At 41.9% G+C, this 24,336-nt stretch overlaps 1 protein-coding gene across 1 annotated transcript in view; it reads left to right on the top strand.

The window, feature by feature from the left end:
• Window positions 1-24,336, top strand: part of GRID1 (glutamate ionotropic receptor delta type subunit 1) — a 674,601-nt gene that overhangs the window by 542,133 nt on the left and 108,132 nt on the right. Inside the window, exons 9-12 of the mRNA XM_029245736.1 lie at window positions 13,783-13,884; window positions 15,363-15,560; window positions 19,215-19,539; window positions 20,737-20,875. Of these exons, the coding sequence (XP_029101569.1) occupies window positions 13,783-13,884; window positions 15,363-15,560; window positions 19,215-19,539; window positions 20,737-20,875 (764 nt within the window). The remainder of the gene's footprint in view (window positions 1-13,782; window positions 13,885-15,362; window positions 15,561-19,214; window positions 19,540-20,736; window positions 20,876-24,336) is intronic.

Genomic DNA, 24,336 nt, shown 5'->3' with positions numbered 1-24,336 from the left:
TGCTATTTGAGATATTAGTGCTGCATAACAGATGTCCCCAAATTTGCTATTTTAGACAATAATATTATTATATCTCATGTATTCTGCACGTCAGAAATTTAATCAGGGCTTGGTTTGGTGATTCTTTTGACATTAACTGAGATCGCTTGCTGGTACTCAGCTGCCTGATGGGCTGCTCTTAAGGGCCTAAGATGGCCTCACTCACATGTCTAGTGCTTTGGCAGAGGTGGCTGGAAGACCGGATTCATCTGGGACTGTTGACTAGAATACGAGCATGTGATTATTCCAGCATGGTAGTCTCAGGGCTGCTGAACTTTTTGCACGGCAGCAGGCTTCTCCTAGATAAGAGGTTCTAAATGGGAGGTGATTCTGTCCCCGGGGGGAATATTTGGCAATGTCTGGAGATATTTCTGGTGGTCATCCTGGGGGAGGGGATGCTACTGGCATCTAGTTGATAGAGGTCAGGGATGCTGCTAAACATCCTACAATGCACAGGACAGACACCCCACCCCCCACAACAAAGAACTATCTGGCCTCAAATGTCAGTGTTGTTGAGGTTGAAAATCCCTTTCCTAGAGCGAGCATCCTAAGAGCCAAGCAGAAGTTTCTGACCTAGACTCAAAGACATGCAGCATCAGATTCAGACCGGATTTTGAGAGAGAAGGGAATTAAACGTCACATCTTGATAGGGGGTGGTGAAGTCATATTATAGAAGAGAATGTGGGATGGGAAACATTGTCACATCCATCTTCAGAAAATATAGCCTGCTGCAGGAACTGTCAGGGAAATCTGAATGTGATCCATGCCATGAAAAAGGGGCAAGCAGAATGCTTTAAGGATGCAGGAGGATCTGCCATTTCTGGTTGGAGGGATAAAATGGGATTTCTGGAAAACATGACAGTTAAACAATTTTTTTAAATGACAAATTAAACCTTGAAAGAAGTGTAATGTTTTGAAAAGTTCAGCTGGAGAGGCAAACATTTTAGATGGAAAGAACAATAGGAAGAAAAACGGAGTTGGAGGAATCAGGCTCCCTGACTTCAAACTATACCACAAAGCTACAGTAATCAAGACATTATGGTACTGGCACAAAAACAGAAATATAGATCAATGGTACAAGATAGAATGCCCAGAGATAAACCCATGCACATATGGGCACCTGATTTACGACAAAGACAAGAACATACAATGGAGAAAAGACAGCCTCTTCAATAAGTGGTGCTGGGAAAACTGGACAGCTACATGTAAAAGAGTGAAATTAGAACACTATCTAACACCATACACAAAAATAAACTGCAAATGGATTAAAGAATTAAATGTAAGACCAGACACTATAAAACCCTTAGAGGAAAACACACTCTGACAAAAACTACAGCAAGATCTTTTTTGACCCATCTCCTAGAGTAATGGAAATAAAAACAAAAATAAACAAATGGCACTTAATTAAACTTAAAGCTTTTTCACAGCAAAGGAAACCATAAACAAGACAAAAAAGCCCTCAGAATGGGAGAAAATATTTGCAAATGAAACAGACAAAGGATTAATCTCCAAAATATACAAACAGCTCATGGAGCTCAATATCAAAAAAACAAACGATCCAGTTAAAAGATGGGCGGAAGACCTAAATAGACATTTCACCAAGGCAGACATACAGATGGCCAAGAGGCACATGAAAAGATGCTTAACATCACTAATTATTAGAGAAATACAAATCAAAACTACAGTGGGGTGTCACCTCATGCCGGTTAGAATGGCCATTATCAAAAAATCTAGAAACAATAAATGCTGGAAAGGGTGTGGTGAAAAGGGAACCCTCCTGCACTGCTGGTGGGAATGTAGATTGATACAGCCACTATGGAGAACAGTATGGAGGTTCCTTAAAAAAACTAAGAGTAGAACTACCATATGACCCAGCAATCCCACTACTGGACATATACCCTGAGAAAACCATAATTCAAAAAGAGACATGTACCCCAATGTTCATTGCAGCACTATTTACAATAACCAGGACATGGAAGCAACCTAAGTGTCCATCGACAGATGAATGGATAAAGAAGATGTGGCACACATATACTATGGACTATTACTCGGCCATAAAAAAAAATGAAATTGAGTTATTTGTAGTGAGGTGGATGGACCTAGAGTCTCTCATACAGAGTGAAGTAAGTCAGAAAGAGAAAAACAAATAACATATGCTAACGCATATATATGGAATCTAAAAAAATATGGGACTTATGAACCTAGTTGCCGGGCAGGAATAAAGAGGTAGACATAGATAATGGGCTTGAGGACATGGGGTGGGAGGGCGAAGCTGAGGCGAAGTGAGAGTAGCATCGACATACATACACTACCGAACGTAAAATAGTTGGCTGGTGGGAAGCAGCTGCACAACACAGGGAGATCGGCTCGGTGCTTTGCGATGACCTAGAGGGGTGGGATGGGGGGATGGGAGGGAGGCTCAAGAGGGAGGGTGTATGGGGACATGTGTATGCATATGGCTGATTATTTTTGTTGTGCAACAGAAACTAACACAGTATGGTGAAGCAACTGTACTCCAATAAGTAGCTATTAAAATGTTTTTTAAAGATATTAACTATTAAGGATCTGCAGACTATGGGTTTTGGATCAAATCTAGCTTGTCATTTATTTTGTAAGTTAAATTTATTGGAATCAAGCCACACACACTCAATGAGTAGCTGACCCCAGAGACCATATGACCCAAGGAGCCTAAAATATGTACTGCCTGGTCCTTTATGGAAAACTTTGCTGACCCCTTGGACTAGTTCATTGATTTATTTGCTTATTCAACAAATACTTATTAAGTGCCTGCTGTATGCTAGAAATGTATCAGAGGTTGGGTATAGGATGGTGAGCTAAACAGTAAAACAGTGGAACAGATAGAAACAAAAAAAAATTTCTGTCATGGAGGGTGGTTTTAACAATTACAATATTTGAGAGCTATAAAGAAAATAACAAAGTTCTGAACTTAAGAATATTGAGTACTTAGGAAGAGTGAGCTTGACTTTATCAAGAGGATAAAGGTAAGACCTGCCAGATGAGAAAGAGCCAAACATGAGATGTGAAGGACAGAGATAAGAATTATCAGGAAAGTAAGAGTGTATACAGAGTTCACAAGGCAGGAAATATCTTGGCTTGAGAGAGTAATTGAAAGGTGATGCATTTTGGTGGAACTTAGTAAGCAAGATGGAAAGCATGGCAGGGGCTGAGGTAGAAGGGCAGGCCTGGGGCAGGTCTTAGAAAGTCTTATAAGCCATGAAAAGGATGTATGCCTTTAAATCCAAGTTTAACAGAAAATCACTTGAGAATTTTAAGAGAGTGAAATAAAACAATTTTTATTGAAAAAGGAAAGGAAAGGGACTTCCCTGGTGGCACAGTGGATAAGACTCCGCGTTTCCATTGCAGGGCGCCAGGTTCAATCCCTGGTCAGGGAACTAGATCCCACATGCATGCTGCAACTTAGAGTTTGCATGCCACAACTAAGGAGCCCGCCTGCCACAGCTAAGACCCCATGCAACCAAATAAATAAATAATATTTTAAAAAAAAAGGAAAGGAAAGACAATTCTGGCTGCTGAGTGGGGATTCGATAGCAGGTGGATAAGAGGCATTGAGAGATAAAGCAGCTCATAAAGATTCTAGCCCAGAAATCATGGTGGCATGATCGAGAAATATGCTTCTCAAATTCTTCTCTGCTCACACGTGACCTGGGAATCTTGTTAAAATGCGGATAGTGACTCAAGAGACATGGGATAGAGCCAAGATTCTTTGATTTAAACAAATTTCCAGGAAATGTGATGTCCTGGTCCACAGACCACACTTTGTGCAATGAGAGTCTAGAGGTAAAGACATAAAAAGTGGGTTTTTAAAAAATGCCTTTTGAATCATTCATTTTACCAACATTTTCCCATGACTAGAAGTCTCAAAAGTAAGTATACAAAACAAAATCATGCAAAAGAGAAAATCCAGCCCAGGCATTCTCAACCATTATAAATAAATCAGAAGTGAGTGAGAAAGCCATGTACAGAGCTTCAGACATGGGACGTATCCTGGGAGTTAGAGTTTGAGAAAAGCATGAAATTTCAGCCCAGTTAATGAGAAAGTGCCCAGGGGATGATAAATTTTATTAATTTTTCTAATAAAATTTTATTGAGAGAATCGAAATGAAGAAAAGAGAGTCCCTGCTTTTAGAGAGATAGAGTATTTGCGAATAATAGACATGCAATTTTAATATATCGTGAAAAGCATTTCCACAGGATCAAGGCTGGCGTGCTATGGATTGGGATCGCCAACGGGAGACGTACTCTTGGTGAAAGGTGCAAGGAAGGATCTCTAGAATGATCTTCAAAGGATGACTCAGAGTCAGAAAACAAAGGACAAGGAGAGTGTTCTAGGGAAAGGAGATAGCCCAGAGTTTAGAGAGAGTATAATGAGAGACACCTGCTCCTTTTTCAGTGCAAAGACTCATAGTACTGGCTGTCAGAAGGTATCTTGTCGGACTTCAGACTGATGTATAAGGTGTATAGTGCCATTAATTCTAGTCAATTCACACTAGCGAAAATTTCTTAAGCTGCTAGCATGGACCTGAGCATAGTAAAGACCTGAGAAAAAAGTATTGTCAATAACACTAATGCCTATTAATAACCAATAACAGATGTGCACACTTGAGCCCAGAAAAAGAATATGACCAATTCAAGTAACTTGCCAGAGGTCCTCCAGCACACAGGTGGGAGAAGCAAATTCCATCCTGGCTTGTTTCACTATGGATACTGCCTCTGGAAGAACTTGCAGTTTATTTAGAGGGACAAAACCAATAAGCCTAAAACAATTAGAGATATGAAATCAACGTTACAGTTATAAGCCATATTGCAATGCAGCTTCAAAATGAAAATAGCTTATTGTTTTTCTTCTGATTACAGAAACAATGTTTCCTCTCAGTAAAATAATTCAAACGTTACAGGATTGTATTGGGCAAGAGATGAACATTCCCTGCAATCTCATCGCTCTACCTAATTCCAGAAATAGCCACTTATAACTACCCTTTTGTGTCTTAGGTATGCCCATGCACCATCTCACAAAATGAAATAAGCATGAAAAAATTGGATCATTACTATATATAATGTTATGTAATCTATTTTTTCTCCCACACAAACCCATAAACCAAGGAAACATTTGAAGGTAAAACTGCCCTTATGTTCTTCCTAAACCTTTATAAAGGTGAATTCAATTCTTCTAGATAGATAAATGATTTCTTGGCCACTTGATATCCATCTAGCTCTAACTAGTTCAGGCACAATTACATGAGTGTCCTGACACTGCTCACCATGTTATTTTGGGAATCCTCCCCTCTTACCATCCTTGCCAAAAGGTCACAGTTGGGTCACATGACAGGTTAGTGCCACTAGCCCACCTCTCTAGCACATGGCTCCATCCTTTTCCAAATCATTATCAAGATGTGCATGTGTGTCTGTGTGTATAAAACAAGTCACGGTTATTTAGATGCAATTATCTGCAATAAATTCACTGGTTTAGGTGTACAGTGTGATCAGCTCTGGCAAATGTAAATGGTAGTATAATCACAAGAACACTCAAAATATAGAACACTTCCATTACCCCCAAATAGCCTTCCTTTTACTTGGCATTTGATACCCTCCTCCCATTCCTGGCTGCAGGCCACCACTGCTCTATCTTCAGGACCTAGAATAATGCCTTTTCAAGGAAGTCATATAAATGGAATCATAAAGTCTGTGGTCTTTTGTGTCTGGCTTCATTCCCTTGGTGTGATGCTTTTGAGCTTTATCCGTGCTGTTGCCTGTGTCTGTAGCTTGTTGCTTTTTATTGCTGAGTAGTATTCCGTTGTATAAGTATAGCCCACTTTGTTTATCCATTCACCAGTCACCATGGTTGACGTGGGAGTGTTTCCACTTTGGGGCTGTTATGAATAAAACTTCTACGAACAGCCACATCCTGACCTTCGTGTTGGACATATTTTATGTTTTCCTTACATAAACAGCTAGAAGTGGAATGGTTGGAAGGCATGCTCAGTGTATGTTTTAACTTTCTAGGAAATTGCCAACCTGTCTTCCAGGTGGCTGCACCTTTTGCATTCCAGATCCTCATTAGCACTCAGTAACATCAGCCTTTGATTCTGGTCATTCTAGTGAGGTATAGTGGATGTGCATGTGGTCTTGTTTTGCATTTCCATGATGACTGATGATGTTGAGTTTTCATATGCTTATTTTCCATTCATATATATTTTTCGGAAAAATAAGTTATTTCTCTATTTTAAAAAATCGAGTTGTTTGCCTTCCTGTAATTGAGTCGTAAGGTTTCTTCACATATATCAGACACAAGTCCAATGTTGGATATACATGTATCTGATATTGTCCCATAACTTTTGGATGCTCTGTTATATTTCTTTCTTGTACTCCACCCAGTGGAGGCTTGGTGGAAAGAGCTGATGAGTGGGTGTGCCCCCCCCCCCCACCGCCCCGCTTGGGGCCTCCCTTGAGTCTGGGCTCCCAGGGAACCTCACTGTCATGCAGGCCTACACATGGCCTTTAAGAATTTGGTAAAATTTCAGTTTTTTTCTTCTTATCCACTCATCTAACTACCACCTCTTTTGTCCCATTTTCTGCCAAAGATGAAATATTTCTAATGTGCTGTCTCTCCTCGGAGGGGCTTCTCATCCTTTGACATTCAGTTCACCAGAGGTTCTTAGGACCACAGGTTTCTCAGAGGATAATTTTTAAAACATAGTTTTGTTGATGCTCTGACTTTTTGTTTGTTTGTTACGATGAGAGCAACATCATCTTACTTTCTGTATCTTAAGCAGAAGTGGAACCGCCTCCATCCTCCCTGTGAATGTGACGGAAGAATTTCATTGCTGGCACCACTAGAGTCAGTCAGTATGGGCCCAGGGAGCCCTCTGTGCTCCCAGAGGGCTCCCTGGGCCCACACTTTCAGAGAGGAGAGGCTAGAGTTTGGGCCTGTCTGTGGCCTCCGTCATGAATGACCTGGTTGCCAGGGTCAAGGGCACTTCTAGTTTTCCTCGTCCTCCTCTGTAATACCACTGGGGGAGTATCTTTCTCTCATCTGTGCTAAAGGTTTTTCATGAAGCCCCCATATGTGATCTCTCTCCAGCTTATTTCACTTTTATTTCACTTTCTAAGGGCTCTTCTTCCCTTTGGACATTTAACCTAAGTTCTGCTGGGGCTTGTTTTCAGAAAGTACAACTTTCGCCAAATGCTCAATTCCCTGTGCAAATGCTCCCGGGCTGAGAAGTTCAGTTATCCCATGTCTCAGAGTGAGTCCCCTGCCCTCTCCTCTAGAGCACATCTGGAACCTCAAGAGTGGTCCTGGCCCCTTCCTCCGTAGATATATCTAATCTGATGGTCATCTCCTATGGTTCATACTCTAAAGGCCTGCCCTTAGTAACCCAGATATACTGGAATTCCCAAAATGAATTCTCAAAGTAGGCCTTCCTTCAGGAACCCTGGCTACAAATATTAATATCCTATCCTCAGATGCTTGCACCCTGCTTCCAAGATGCCCTGTTTGTGTCCGAGCATGTGGTCCTTGCATTTAGTCAGAGTTTAAAATGTGCAATCTCCTGACTGATATCAGTGCTGGCTGGATCCCCCAGTGCACGCGGATTCAAGATGTGGGTTCCCCCTTCACCCCCCCCCCACCCAAGGCTCTGATTTTTTTTTTGAAACATACACCAGACAGTTTTGTTTTCCAATAAAAATGGACCAAGGAATAAAAGCTAATAGAGGGCTTATTATTTCAGAAAAGCCCATGTACTGACATGATGATAAACCCATGTGCCATCATACTGAATCCTGTACGCCAGCCGAACATGTCTGCCCTCGGCTCATGGCAGTCACTGGTCAATGAGGATACAGCTCAGATGGAGCTCCAACTATGGCTGTGAGATCTGACTGGCATGGTCATAAAAACTTCACTTCCAGCCTCCAGTGCTCTCTTGAGACAAGCTCACCAGCAAAGTATTGCTCACTCAGTTGCGAAATGTGACGATAGAGGTTATTGATCTATTGTCTTGTTGGATATAGCTAAGCATAAGATTTGAGGGTAAGCAAACCTGCCTTCCTTCTTCCCTTCCTCTTCCCTCCCAAGGAATTGGCAAGGCTCAATGTATGAAACTGGTCACATTCTGGGCTGCACAGCAGTTGGGTTGCCTCTTCTCTCCTTCCCCTCTCCGCCCCCGCCATGAAAAGAGAACCAGCACTTTACGACACCTCTATAACTAGACGACAGACCACAAAGCCCAATCTTCTAAAGGAGGTCGGTCCCATTTAGGGTTAATAGTCCTGCATTTAATAAGGACAGGCCACGAAGTCCCAAACCCCTACATCTCACAACTCAAACGCAAACATGAAGAACACCCTGATTGACTCAGGAAATATATTTTCCTGGCACCAATGGTTTATGAAATTTATTCTCCAGTTGGCTGATCTCTTGAACAGTTGTTTGTCATCATCAGATTTTGAAACCATTTATCCCCTTTCAAGTAATGATTGTGCTGTAACCTCTGGCTCCATCCACGCTTCCGGTCTGGGTAGAGCAGCTCTTGGCAATGAACGAAAACCATAGCTGTCTTATCAAATAGCGGCAGTTCTCGTTTTGTTTAACAGTGCTGGAAATTAGTTTTTCAGGCACTGATCTTGACAGGTCAGCTGTCAAAAGTGGGTTTCTGTGGCCATAAATTCATTGACCCCAATAAACAAAATTCTGTCTGCAAAATACAAGAGGAAGTCAGAGTAGATGCACTTATGTACAAATGAAATGGTCTGCAGCTATATGACTAAGTGTCAGGACTTCACTGGGTGAAAGGTTTTTCTGGCTTCCCATTTATCAAGCCTATCAGCTTCATTTGGCTTTTATTATCTGAACTTTTTTCTCCAGCATTCTGATCAGGGAGCCCCAGGCTGTCCTCAGGAGGGAGGCAGAACACAGTCTCTCCTAATCTTGATGGGCGGCAAGTTTGGGAATCCACTTAAAGGCTTTATTATATTTTTTAAAAATTCCACTTTAGTCTTTTAAACGAAAGGTTTTGTTTGAAAAGGATTGTGACTTTCTCTGTTCTAGTCTTACATATTGGGTGCTCAGAGGGATGGCCTCACTCAAATGAAGGTTTACCACTCTGGTCTTAAGATTTGGACAAGAGCCAAGGCTTTGTGGAAATAGGGAGATTCACTCAGCCTAGGGCACTTGGCTTCAGGCTGATGTGAGGGAATAGTACACTCTCCTGCCCAGCTCTAAGGCTCCCAGATCCTGGAACATGGTTACTTTGATGTGTTTGAAGGCAGAATTTTGGTTTCTCTTTGAAGTATTTTTTCTTTCTTTGTTAGAGTACAGGATGCCTGAAGGCCAGGGAGAGAGAAGTGAGTATTGAAAAACAGTAAACTAAAAAACCTTTAAGCCCTAAGTACTTTCAGACAAAAGAAATAGGAATAATAATAACAGGTTGGAGGAATTTTTTTTCTTTCTCTCATGAAGTTGCACTTTGATTTAAATGACTTTGCCTTAGGATGGTCTGAATAGTAACTAATAAGATTTGATGCCACCCGCCCCTCTTCCTTAGTGGAGGAAGACTGCCTGTCTTCATGGAGCTGGGCCCCAGGAGGGGCCACTGCCCTGTCTCCAAACCCAAACAGGCTCATGGGGCCCTACACAATCTTGGAGGTGTCTTAGAATGTGAGATGCTGTCCTGGAAGACCTTGCGGTGTGCCTCTTCTAGGAGATGGGCACCTCGGCCATAGCTCCTTGCAACCAGAGAACTGATGTACTCAATATTAAGTTCTGACTCTTAGACTGGCCTTGACCTACCGATAGATAATTTGACTCTAATTGCTTCCTTCCATTCAGCCCTCAATCATACAAGTGCATGTGACAGGATTTTGCTTTATCACCCGTGCTAGCTATTTTTATCAAAAGCATATTTTCCTTTTTGTGAAAGTAATGACAAACCTGTTAAAAACATAGGAAAGCATAAAAAAAGTAATCATGGTTATTCATAATTCTACCACCAAGATAAATCCAAATATTACATTTAAACACATTTCCTCCCATTTTAACCACTGCCTTTAAAAGAAGACATAATTAAGGTCGCATTGTACACACCTTTTAATATCTTGATTCTTTACTTTGTGATTATTATTTAAGTTATTTTATTACATATTATTTCAAAACTATTTTCTCCTTTGAACAGCCCCTCAGCATGGTAGGCAGGGATGGTATTTTTATTCCATTTTATCGATAGGAAAATGGAATCTCAGTGAAGTTAAATTTATTCAAAAATAATTGTTGCCTCTTGTGATTTAAGTACTGTGCTGTAAAATGTGCTGAGGTCACTCAAGTAAGTGGTGGAAACACACCTAGAACATAGATATATTGGCTCATAAACATATGCTACTTTAATACCTCCAAGTTCCCAAACTATACCAGTAATAGGGAGCTGATCGTCTAGAGGAGAAATGGCATTCAAGGCAAGGTTAGAAACTCTGAGATGGGAAGAAGCAAGGCAAGGTCCAATCCAAGTGCGCAAGACTCTAGACAGTTTATGAAGACAGGGTTTGGATCCCAGGGAACGGGGTAAGAAACCCAAATAGCACAGCAGAATCACAGACTTAGGCCTAGAATGGAAGACACTGAAGATCATTTCTACTGCAGCTTTGTATCAATGGTGGAGATTGAACTAAACATTTCATTAGTTGGGAGGAATGTATCATACTAATCATACCAATGTAACATCTTAACAACAGGGGAAACTGGGTGTGGGGTATATGGACGGTCTCTGCATAACCTCTGCGACTTTTCTGTGAATCTAAAACTACCCTAAAGTAAGAGCTTATTTTTTTGAGAAATTGAGTAAGAGTTTACCAGACCCAGCCAGAGAGAAATGGCATTCCAGGGAGAAGAACCTGGATGTAAAGAGTCAGGAGGGAACACCATGTGCTTGAGAAAGGTGAGGAATTTGGTGGGGTTGGAGTGAACTGAAAGCTGACAGTCAAGGTTGGGTCTCGATCAGGAAGGCCTTTTCATTAAGGCCAAGTTGAAAAGTGTTAGCCTTTATTCTTTAGGAAATAGGAAGTAATTAGAAAATTTTAATTAACATAGTTTGTATTTGAGTTTATGATAAATGTCAGCACAATGGAGGAGGGCTGTTAAGAGAGAGAGGTTGGGGTAACAGTGGGGAGGCTGTTGCAGTACTTTGGGGCAGAGGTGCTGCTGCCTTGAGCCAGGCAGTGGGCTAGAGGCAGAGCACGGTGAGGACAGGGATGGAGAGGCAGAGCATTTCTCACAGCTGAACTAAAACCGTAGAAGGACAGGGCTTTATCCCAACTGTTTTTCCTGCTTCCATTCCCATGACTGATTACAATCCCAATAGAAAGACAGGTAAAGCCGGTTGGTCGATGCCAAGCGGAGCCTCATTCCAGGTGCTCATCCAAACCAGGACAGCACAAAGTCGAGATGCCCCTTCACCAGTGCCAAGGAGGTTGGGCAGCAGGCATTACAAATTCAAGTCCTGGTACATAGCAAACTATCCAGTCCCTGGAGCTGACATGTCATCTTTGCTGTGCATTATGACTCTGTAAGTCATTGAGGTAGTAAAGGGGACTGGGACCTTCATAACACCACCCAACCCAGGGGGTGCAGCAGATCACACACAGAGTTAAGCAGCCCCAATGCCTGGGCTAAACAGTTATGGGGATAAGATGCAGGCTGCCCAAATACACACCATGAGTCCCCCGAGTCTGATATCGAAGGGTCCAAAGAATGCAGGGAGTCAACACCTGGACTCCGTTTGTCTGAGTTTGCCTTTTCCCTTTGACCAGCATTTGAATCCGGCTGCGGGAATTGATCGCAAGTCCCAGGGCTATTTCCTGAGACCCCATAGAGAAATAGCCATGAAGTTTCCTTCTCACTATACCAGTTCCAAGAGTGTGGCATCTTTGATGTCCTTGAACAGGACTTTGGATAGATCTTAACTTTGTTCTTCACTGCAGTGCCCCTCAAATTAATGAGTGGTGGCTGTGGGGAGTTCCTCAGAGTATGTGACTGTGCTCTTAACTAAGTGATCTATTCATCACTTCCAGGCGTCATATTATCTAGGGTGAAGTGGGTTTTAGCTTGTATCATGTTGGAAGTGATGGCAGGAGGTTCCAGGTTCCTTTAAACTGGTTCTAGAACCACATATCTCATTCCGATGTTCCTGCTTTAGGCCTCAGGGTTCTAGTATCTTCCAGGTAGAGCGGCCCCACAGATTCTGGAACTGTGGCCTCATAGTCAAGGCTCAGGGTGCCGACCTTGCTGCAGATGTCAGGGCTATGGGAAATGCTGGGAGAGTAGAAGTGTCCATAAGCGGCACCATTGGTGGCTCCTTTAGGGCACCTGGTGGCACTTTTCCACAGAGGGGTAGTTCTTTTGCTCAGCCTAACTAGGGGTCTTGTGGGTTTTCCCTGACGAAGGGTAGGTGCTACTGTGACAGTCTGAATTTTAACCCCTTTGTACTGAACTGATGGTCCATGAATCAGCAACAGCAGCACAGGGGAGCTTGTTAGACAGGAATAATCTCAGGCCCCAGAATCAGAAAGTGCATGCAAAATCCCTAGGTGATTTGTCTGCATATTAAGGTTTGAAGATCACTGCTTTCATCTGTAGCGGCGGTTCACAATCCTGGCTGTGCATTAGAATCACCTGGGGAGCTCAATGATCCATATCCAGTCCACTACCGACCAGTTAAATCAGACTCTGGGGCAGGGGGCAGGGGGCAGGCTTTAGTTGGTTTTAAAAGCCCTCTTAAGAGACGCTAATGTGCAGCTACATCAGAGGCCCAGTGACCTAGAAGAGCAGAGGTTTTCAACCAGGATCGCTGGGGAAGCATTAACATTCCTCATGTCCAAGTGCTGAGACCCTAATTATGTTGGCTTTAGATGGGGCCAATATCTATCTTTTTACATGTCACCAATTAATGATTGAGAATCACTGATCGGACAAAGGGTTCATCGTTGTTGCTCAGGCCCTGCAGGGATGCAGGGAAGGGAAGCAGTCCCAAGAGCATCTGTGTCTCCAGTTGTTTCTGAGCCAGGATAGGGTCTCCTTGACCATCTTAGATGGTCTTAAATGCGTCTATTGGACAGATCCTGCAGGCTTAGGAGGATATGGCAGACCCAGAGTACATGTATTCTTGGCCTCTACCTGCCTATCAGGGAAAATTATGAAGTTAGCACTACAGTGAAGACAGTGAGCTCTTGGTCCTGTTTGCAATTGGCATCAGGGTGTAAGACAACTGTAAACTTGGGTCTTTGTTACCTGCTTCACTTTTGATCTCATCCTGCTCTGGTGATGGAAGCAGATGATCTCAAGGACCTTCTGGCCTGGGCAAGTCAAAGGAGTATTAAAGAAAGAGGGCACTTTGTGTGAGACACATTGACATGGCCTCAGTAGGTGGACAATAAAATTGGACATAAGTGTTCATTCCAGAAACAAGTTCCTACCAATTGGTTTCATTTCAAGGATGAGGCAGGTCCTCAAGATCCAGATGAGCTGCTGGAGGAAGCGGAGCTCTATCTGTCACACCTTTATCCTTTCTAAGGTTGTAAGATGCCTCTAGCTCTCTGGGAAACTCCTAGGGCTGTTGTCCATCTATCTGCCTGATTCAGGAGCCCAGTTTAGGAGTCGATTCCTAAGGTTTGCACAGGTGCCCATTCTGTCCCTCACACTCCCTTTTTCCTTCACAGCTGGCGACGTGGGACTCGGAGAAGGGCCTGAATGGCAGCCTGCAGGAGAGGCCCATGGGCAGTCGCCTCCAAGGACTGACTCTCAAAGTGGTGACTGTCTTGGTAGGATCATGGGCATATGGGGGAGGTCTGCCATTCAGGCTTTGAGTCAGAGGCTTCTCTCTGTTTGGCTTGATGCTGGGTTTAGAGAGAAGGGGATCTTAAGTAGTGGCTTGAGCTTTCATAAGGCCTTTCACTCAAACAATTTTATGAATAGTGAAGGAAGAGTGAGATTGGAGATTCTGCCCCAAGCCTCTGAGACGTTCCATGGGAGGTCACTGGACTGCTCTAGAGAAGGACCACTGGACTGCTCTAGAGAAGGACCACTAATCCAGATCCAGTGCTGAGCTCCAGAGCGGGCATAACAACTCTACTTGTTCTTGGATGTAAACAATCTTGACCTACTTGTGGTCCTTAGGAGAGCTTTGCTGGTAGCTAGAGTCCCCAGAAGGATGTTGGGAGGACATCCTTCCGGAACCCAATATCACTGATGGGCCCATGTGGCACAAAGTTCATAATGAAAACCATTTGTTGCAGTTTCTCTGCATGGTTGTCCTGGAATCAGAGACTTTTACATATTTAAGATATCTTAGAAGCATCTTCCTTTCCATTTCTTTCTTCATCTCTTTAGAACTGTAGGAGACATTTTAGATTTATCTCTTATTAGCTGGTCAGACATGGTCCAAACATTCCCCTCTGTCCCAGCAGCACTGGCGTGTCTCAGCTCTAGAAGTCTTTGGCAACCACGTTTCCGCATTCCCCATATGCCCACCGGGAATAAACATTATACCTTATTTCCCCCCAAAATTAAATTAATGAGATGTAGTCTCTGGGGACGTTGCCAAAAGGCCCCTTCTTGTTCAGTTTCACGGGGTGGTGGTGGGGAAGCCTGAGGTGTTTTCCAGATGATCACGTGCCCTACAAGAGCACATGTGACATAGCGCAAAATGTGTGAATGTGCACATGGCCTGGCTTTGGACTTTCAGACCGTGGGGTTTAATGCTATCCTGTCCTTGACGTGCAGTATGGCCTTGTCCTGTGACTCAGCATCCATTTTCTAGTATAATCTGATAGATGTATTACTGTCTTCCTTCAATCCAGTATCACAGAGCTCTATTGTCATCTAATATCCTGGATGAGAGGTATCCACATTTCTTATGTGGGTCCTGAAGAATCATGGCACTTCCAGCGGACAGAGTCCTCAATGTTATAAATGAAGGAATGAAAACAAGCCATGCTATTCTGGGAGATGGGGCTCTGGGCCGAGTCTGGGATGACACAGGACAAATAAATCTGTTCCTCCATCAGTATGCTGGTTGGAGGGATTTTCCTGTGCCCTGTATCCTGAGTGTCCACAAACTGCTTTAGAAAAGGGCAGAGAGGTTCAGACTCCAGGCCTAAATTGGCTAAATACAATGCACATGTCCACAAACGTTCTGAAATTATGGTTCATCGAATTGGTCTCTCTAATAATACCCTGGAAAGATGTGTGTTAACGAACCTGTGATTTAGTTGAAGAACATTCATTTTGTTGTCCTCAGGAAGAGCCTTTTGTGATGGTGGCTGAGAACATCCTTGGACAGCCCAAGCGCTACAAAGGGTTCTCCATCGATGTCCTGGATGCACTGGCCAAGGCTCTGGGCTTCAAATATGAGATTTACCAGGCCCCCGATGGCAGGTACGGTCACCAGCTCCATAACACCTCCTGGAACGGGATGATCGGGGAGCTCATCAGCAAGGTAGGTCCCAAAAGCAGGTCCATGGGGAGGGGTACCCCAGTCTGCCTCTGGGGTGATGTCTAAATTGGGCCCATTATGAAGTTGGAATCTTGGGACCAGCTAGACAGACCACAGTTACCACGCTCCACACACTAAGGATCTCTTTTCCTCCACCCGCCTCCTCCCTGCTATACCCATTTTTGCTCTTTTATTTTCTAATTCCCTGGTACTTTGTGTTTTCCTTCTGTGCCCATTGCTCTCCTTCCTTTGAAACGTGTCCACTGTACCTGTTCTGTAATCCACACTTCATGAAATCCACTCCCACATTTGGGCTGCAGTAGGAACCCAATTCTCACGAGTGGTGGTTGGGGGGGACTGATGCATGCTTATTCTCTTCTTCAAGGCCCACAAGTGGGCGTGTATATCGTGTGTGTCCACATGCATGTGTGTAGGTGAATTGAGTGTGTGGGTGTGTCTGCATTGCTACGTATAAGTGATACGGCATTCCCCAGCTCCTCAGATTAATTTCAAATCATTAATCTTCCTCCTTCCTGTAGAACCTGGGTCCTCATTTAGATTCATGGCGTGAGGCCAATTTGCTGTGTCCCCATCCTTGACCCTTCCGTCTTAGAACCTCTAGGTCATTTCCTGACAACGATTTACATTGGTGGATCTGCTCAAGCCCTCCCTCTCCAGTGTTACTGTTGCCATCAATCTTGATGTTTCTGACATCCCTACGGACCACCCTGGGCTTCGAGTGCTTTGACCCCTTCACCTCCAGTGACCTTTGAGGACCTGCCCCCATGCCTCCTGTTAGCATCTTGCATGTCACTGTCACTGTCCCAATCCATGACTAAATCCTGTCGTCCTTCTGACTCTTTCTGGCCTTTGTTCCTAAAACACAGGTCCTCTGCTTTATAACCCATGAATGCAGACACGAGGCTTATATTCTCTCCGGTTTCTCCTAAGCTTAAAAAACAAACAAACAAAACACATACAACCAGTTTATTGTGGAAAAAGTTATATATCAAATTCACCCATTTCAGATGTATCATTCAGTGATTTCTAGGAAATCTAGTGAGTTGTGCAATCTTCACCGTATCTAGTTTTACAGTACTTCCATCACCCCAATGAGATCCCTCATATTCATTTACCGTTAATCCCATTCCCAACCCCAGCCGGAGGAAACCTTTAATCTAGTTTCTAGCTCTATAGATTTGCTTTTACAAACATTTACTATAAACGGAGTCATACCATATGTGGTCTTTTGTGTCTGGCCCTTTTCACTTGGCACATGTATTTGAGTTTCATTCTTCTCTAAGATTTCTGTGCCCTTCTGTTACTGCATCCTTTCCTGGTGCATCCTCTGTGGTTGTCCAGATAAACCCCTGTTCCCTTCATCCTGTATGATTCTTCTAAATTATTCTTGATTTCTTGTTACATTGAAACCCTGACCTGGTTCTATTGTCTACCCTCTGACTCTGACATCCAGCTTGCTGTATGCAGTTAGAGGAGAAAATCACAAATTTGTCCAGGTGGATGTATGAACAATGTGTGGCCTCCCAACTCAACTGGGCCTTCGGGACAGTTCCTTAACATGTCCTTTATTGGGCCCCTTGGCTACGTTCCTTAAGACTGTTTCAAAACTTTATCTTTCTCCTCAAGCAACCTAATAATCTTCTATCTTAAATTAGAAAACAAAGTGCTCTCATTTTAGGGAAAGAAATGGAGACATCTGGGCGTGAGATTCTACTTCAACTTCCTATGAAGTTCATATCTGCAGACACGTGCCCTTGCCTCCAGTTTCGGGGTAGGGGGAGTGTTTTCCCTCCTGTTACAGCTCACCCCTCCAGCAGAATCACGAGTCAACTCTCTTGTGCCTCCTCTGGACCTGGTTTCATAAATTAGTTTCCCTCCATTCTTTGTTGTTAACCTATCCTGATCCCCTGGATTTCTTTCTCTGTCATTAAATATGCTCCAAACTTAAACAAAACAAAAACAGAACAGACAAACAAATAAACCAAAAAAACCCAGAAAATCTCCCTGGATCGTGGGTTTCTGAGAAGAGAAGCAAGAACCAGAGATGCAAATGTGGCAAGTCTGAGATCTCTGACACGGCCACCTCCACCATTTTTTCTCTTTACTCTAGATATGTTGTTGGATTTCACAGTTTAGAAGTCAGTATATTTGCCCCTCTAGCCTGCATATTGGACCTGATAAAATCCTTCTATATAGTTTTCCCCAATTTGAATATGTAGTTTGGATCAGCTGTCACAACTGGTCATTCTAAAATAAACCTAGTTCTGACGATGCCTCCTACTTAAGAGACCCCAGAGCCAAGATAGGGATGATCACTGTACATTTTAATGCTCTTATGTTAACATCCACCTAGGCATAAGGATCCTAGTCTCCACCAGTCTTGGCAGCTTTAACCTCACAATCTAGTTCCATCTTAATGGGGTCTTGGGTGCCCAACTAGCTCAGTTAGTAGAGCATGAGACTATTAATGGGTCTTTGTCTATTTATTTTTAAGGTATTTTTAATTTATTTATTTTAATTCTTTATTTTTGGCCGCTTTGGGTCTTTGTTGCTGCTCGTGGGCTTTCTCTAGTTGCGGCGAGTGGGGGCTACTCTTTGTTGCGGTGCACGGGCTTCTCATTGTGGTGGCTTCTCTTGTTGCAGAGCATGGGCTCTAGGCACCTGGGCTTCAGGAGTTGTGGCTTGCGGGCTCTAAAGTGCAGGCTCAGTAGTTGTGGCGCACGGGCTTAGTTGCTCCGTGGCGTGTGGGATCTTCCCAGACCAGGGCTCGAACCCGTGTCCCCTGCATTGGCAGGCGGATTCTTAACCACTGTACCACCAGGGAAGCCCCCTTTGTCTATTTTTAAATTAAGCTCATCTTGGAAAGCAAAAATCTTGGGAGGTACTCTTGAGGTCACAGTACAGGATGCCCAGAGAGCCCCTTCACAGCATGGCTTTACTAAAGGACGAAGCAGCCCATATGTCTGAGAAGCCATGAGTTAAGGCAGGCAGAAGATCAAAGGAAGTGGATGACCCCTTTTTTCTTGGAGGATGTTATTCTCTGACATAGAGTCTGCATATAAAACAATCTAGGCCTGATACACTAATGAGATTCAAGGTAGTTATATACTCACCATATAACTTCTAAAGTATTTTAGAAAAGAGAGATACCAGTGTGGGCTAATGGCGTTTGGAGAGGTTTGGTGGAAAAATGGAGTGTCCCTGTGGCCTTGAAGTATAGGTAGGATGTAGATGAGGCCAGAAGAAGATAGAAGGGAGTTGGGGCAGGGATGGGGGTGGGTGGTAAGAGGGAAATACCAGCAAAAGAAAGGAGATAGTTCACTAAGGGGACTGTTAAGAAAGTGAAGAAAAACTGTAATTCACACAGGAATGAAGATGGTTATAGACTCTTTCCTCCAGAAGTGGTTTCCAGGAGTTTTGAGGGTTTGGGAGAGAAATTTGTAAGGTGAAAGAGGTAATAACAGACACCTTAGTGCTGGATTTTCCTTACAACATTCAAAGTCACGAGGTGTCAACTCTCGAATCCATTTCCTCTGAACTGAACAACCCAAAGGGCAGAGGACAGGCCTTGACCCAGGGTAGAACCTAGTGGTAAACTGAGGACTGCTGTCTGATGGAGATGGGTTTGCCTTTCAGAGAGCAGACCTAGCCATCTCCGCCATCACCATCACCCCGGAGAGGGAGAGCGTGGTGGACTTCAGCAAGCGGTACATGGACTACTCGGTGGGGATCCTCATCAAGAAGCCCGAGGAGAAAATCAGCATCTTCTCCCTTTTTGCTCCTTTTGATTTTGCCGTGTGGGCCTGCATTGCAGCAGCCATCCCTGTGGTTGGCGTGATGATATTTGTGCTGAACCGGATACAGGCCGTGAGGGCTCAGAGTGCTGCCCAGCCCCGGCCATCTGCTTCTGCCACCTTAAACAGTGCCATCTGGATCGTCTATGGAGCCTTCGTACAGCAAGGTACCCTCCTGGTTTCTCAATGTTGGAAGAGCCCCAGGGGCTTGGAAGAACTTGTCCGTTGGCAAAGTTCTTGGACGGATTTTGCCAAAGTCATTTTAAATGCAATTTTATTTAATCTCTAAGGTAGTCCTAATATCCTGCTGCTCCCAGGTTCTCTGAATAATACCAGATAGGAACTAAATGAAATCACAACACGGAACTTAACTTCAAGTCCTGATTTTCCACTTTAGATAAAATTAACCTGCGAGTTCTGCTTTGCACTTTCCTTGCCTCCCACATTAGATTGATTGTTATGCAGACAGGGTTGTCAGAAACTCCATCTTGTTTAAATTTGAAGTCTTAATGGGATAAAAAATCAAAATTGTTTTGCAATCATCTAAGCGGTACTCCAGCCATTCTTGAGATACAAAGTCTCCTGTCTCTGAGAAGTCTGGATAGCACTTGGGGAGTTACAGGATTGTGCAGTTTTGACTGGAAACAACAAATTGCAAATTTCCTAATGTGAGTCCTAGCCTTATTTGCACCATGGCAAATGTATGTATCACTTGCTTGAGAGGTTATATAAGAATAGTCAGCGAGGAGTTTTCTTCTGCTACCATCTAAGGGACCAAGGAGAAACAATTGGCCTCAAAGAGGCAGCTTCTGACTACGAGTCACATGCAGTGATTTCTGAAAATCATAGGAAAAAAAAAAAGGTCATCTAGCGAGGGCTGAGTAATAATAAAAGTGATATGGTGCATCTCATTTCTTAAAAGAAAGCCAGGAAATCCTCCAGGTAGAAGGTAATTTTACAGAATTGCTGAGACTGTTCCATGTGAATTTAAAATGGAAAGGGACATTACATAGGGTTGCAGCCCTGAAAGTTCTCAACACAGTCAGGTAGAATCTTCTAACTAGAAGATTTTGATATTCGGACCTCTACTGTTGGCATTTTGAGAAACATCCTGTCACTAAAAATGCCAATGCTAGCTTTTCCGTATTTTGTGGTCTGCCATCCCTTTCCAAGATTGGTGGTCCTAGCATTTTTTTCCCCAGAATTGTCAGAGCCCACCATAACCAGCCAGCAGTCACTTTCCTGATCCCCAGCTCACCACCAGGGGTGGTTCCTCATGCCTGGCCGCAGGGCAGAGAATTTCTCTGGAGATGCAAAGCAAGAGCAGAAGCCCAGGACCAATCCCCTTTGCCTGCCTCCTGCAGGTGGTGAATCCTCAGCGAACTCCATGGCCATGCGAATCGTGATGGGCAGCTGGTGGCTCTTCACCCTCATTGTGTGCTCCTCCTACACAGCCAATCTTGCTGCCTTCCTCACAGTGTCCAGGATGGATAACCCCATAAGGTAAGATCCATTACTCCTTCCAGAAGGCTGAAAAGAGAGGATGCAGACCTAGCCAGGGCAGCCTGGTGTCAAGGAGGCAGAGAAGGACTTAGATTCCAGATCTGCAATTTGATGACAGTAATCTTTAATGCATGAGGAGCATCACTCCTGTTGTATTTTATTTCATGCACAATTAAACAATGTATAAATTCATTAAATAATATTTCTTTGAATATTTAAATTCTGCTTATAAGACTAATAAATCAAAACATTAAAAATTAACAAACGAAAAGTCCTCAGACCTTTCAACATTGATTACAAACTTATTTAATCAAAAATTTTAAACATTTAATTAAAATTAATTAAAACCACAAGTCTAATATATTTTTCCAATCTTCAAACATCTAAAAATTATTTTTAAAAACATGCCAGTTATCACAGTGATTAGAAAATTTATGTCACTTACAGTTACAAAATTGTAAAATTATTGGAACCAAGGACTAAAAATGTTTCATTTTAACCAAAATGTTAAAAATATGGCATAAAAGAATTAATTCAGCATCGTGAAATAACTTGGAAATGCCTTTGCTTTATAGTCAGATTCTCACATACTGTGTGAGTTACAAAAGAGCTTGGATAAAGTGAATGTCTGTTGGATATGTCATCGCTGAACTGACCAAAGGCAAAGATCTAGTCCATACTTCCTTGGGTGCAATACCTCTTCAGTATCACCTCTTACTTGATCCCTGATTATGGTTTTCTGTGTCCCTGCCTTCAGTAGTTTCTCCTTTAATTCATCATACTTACTATCATCATATTGATTCTTTTGATCCATAGCCCTGTAATCAAGTCACCCATACTCAACCAGCTTCTATAGCTCCCAACTGCCTATTTGAAAGAGGTCAGATTCTTGATTATGATTCAAAATTCAGAACGACATTATCTAATCTTTATTTTAATTGACATTTTATTGATATAATTATAGATTCACATGCAATTATAATTAGTAGTGCAGAGAGATCTCATAATATCTTTTAACAAGTTTGCCCCAATGGTAACATTTTGCAAAACCAGGATATTAATGTTGATACAATTGACTGATTCTACTCAGATTTCTCATTTGTACTTGCCCTCATTTCTGTGTGTGTGTGTGTGTGTGTGTGTGTGTGCGTGTGCATTTGATTCTACACAGTCTTATCGTATGTGTAGATTTGTATTGTTCTTTTATAACCACACTCACCTCCTTTGCACTTCTTTCCCTCCAGTCCTGTTCTTAACACCTGGAAAACACTAATGTGTTCTCCATCTCTAAAATTTTGTTGTTTCAAATATGTTATATAAATTGAATCATACTTTTGGGATTGACTTTTTCTTTCAGTATAATTCTCTGGAGATTCATTCAAATTGTTATGTGTATTAATAGTTCATTGCTTCTTTTTGCTTGGTAGAAGCCAATGTAACACAGTTTATTTAACAATCCACCTATTGAAGGACATCTGGGTTGTTTCCAGTTTGGGGCAATTATGAATAAAGCCACTGTGAACATTTGTGTGTAGGTTTTTGTGTGAACATGTTTTTATTAGTATGTGATACATATCCAAGAATGTAATTGCTGCATCTGTGGTAATAGCATGTTGTTTTATTAAAGAACGATCAAACTGCTTTCTAGTGACTGTACCATTAGTAATGTAGGAATGATCCAGTTTCTTTGCCTCTTTGCCAATATTTAGTGTTGTCACTATTTTTTATTATACTATTCTGATAGGCATGGTGAGATAGTGCCTTGTGGTTTTGTGTTTCCCTAACGACTAATTATACTGAATACCTTTTCATGTGCTTATTACTATCTGTGTATTCTGTTTGGTGAAATACCTTTTCATGTGTTTTGCCCATTTTCTCACTGGATTGTTAATGTTGAGTTTTGAAAGTTCTTTATATATTTTAGACACTGGTTTCTTGCCAGATGTGTGGTTTGCAAATATTTTCCCCCACTCTGAAGTTTGTTTTATCAACCTCTTACCAAGGTCTTTCACAAAGAGGAGTTTTTAATTCTTATGAGGTCTAATTTATAAATTTATTCTTTTTGTGGAACATGCTTTCGGTATCAAGTCTAACTCTTTGCCTAGCCCTAGACCCTGAAGATAATCTGGGATTGTTTGTTTGTTTGTTTGCTTGTTTTTCTAAAAGTTTTTTAGTTTTACATTTTACATTTTGGTCCGCAATCAGTTTTGAGTTAATTTTTATATGAGGTGTGAAGTTTGAGTTCTCTTTTTTTTTTTTGTCTATGGATGTCCAATTGCTATAGCACCACTTATTAATTCAATTACTATTTAAGTTTGTCCGAAATCAGTTGAACATATTTATGTGGGTCTATTTCTGGGTTCTCTATTCACTTCATTGATCTATGTGCTGATTCCTTTGGCAATAGCACACTGTCTTGATTACTGTCGCTGCACAGTAAGCCTTAATACTGAGCATAGTGATTCCTCCCATTTTATTGTTCTTTGTCAAGATTGTTTTAACTATTCTGGGGCCTGCATTTTCCATACAAATTTTAGAATAAGTTTGTCTGTGGCTATATAAAAACATTCTGTGGTTTTGACAGGAATTGCATTAATTATAGTTATAATTGCTTTAAGCCAAAAGATCATGATTTGCTGAGAATATTTATCATGAATGGGTACTGGATTTTGCCAAATGCTTTTTTTACATTACTTGCCATGATTATATGCTTTTTCTTCTTTAACTTATTAATATGGTAGATTAAATTGATTGTTTTTTCAAATGTATATCTTGAATGAATCTCACTTTGTCATGGTCTATGATTCTTTTCATATATTGTTGAATTCTGTTTGCTGATATTCTGGTTGAGGATTTTTGCATCCAAACTTAGAAGAAATATTGGTTTGTACTTTTATTTGTAGTGTCTTTGTCTGATTTTGATATCAGGGTAACACTGGCCTCATAAAGTGATTTAGGAAATCATCTTCTGTTTTATTGGAAGAGATTATGTAAAATTGCTGTTAATTCATCTTTAAGTGTTGGGCATTATTCTCCAGGGAAACCATCCAGGCATGGAGATTTCATATTTTTGGAGCTTTTAAATTGTGAATTAAATTTTTCATAGCTATAGGGCAATTCATATTGTCTGTTTCATCAAGTCTAGTTGGTTTATAGTGTTGTTCATGTTTTCATTTACTTGTTGATCTTCTGCCTTGTTCTATCAATTACTGAAAGTGGGATATTGAAGTCTCCAACTATTTTTGTAGACCTGCCTCTTTCTCCCTTCAATTTTATCAATTTCTCTTCATTTGTTATATGTGTATATGTTTATAATTGTAATTGTTATATATTCTTATTGATGGCTGTTTTATCATTATATAGTGTTCTTTGTTTCTCATAAAATTTTTATTTTAAAGTCTACTTTTTCTGATCATTAGCATAGCCACTCCAGTTCTCTTTTGATTATTGTTTGTACAGAA

The sequence above is a fragment of the Monodon monoceros genome, unplaced genomic scaffold (assembly GCF_005190385.1).
Source record: "Monodon monoceros isolate NGI ecotype Baffin Bay Population unplaced genomic scaffold, NGI_Narwhal_1 Super_Scaffold_4, whole genome shotgun sequence".
Taxonomy (NCBI): Eukaryota; Metazoa; Chordata; class Mammalia; order Artiodactyla; family Monodontidae; genus Monodon; species Monodon monoceros.
The sequence above is the reverse complement of the archived record's forward strand: the minus strand, read 5'-3'. Positions and strand labels throughout refer to the sequence as shown.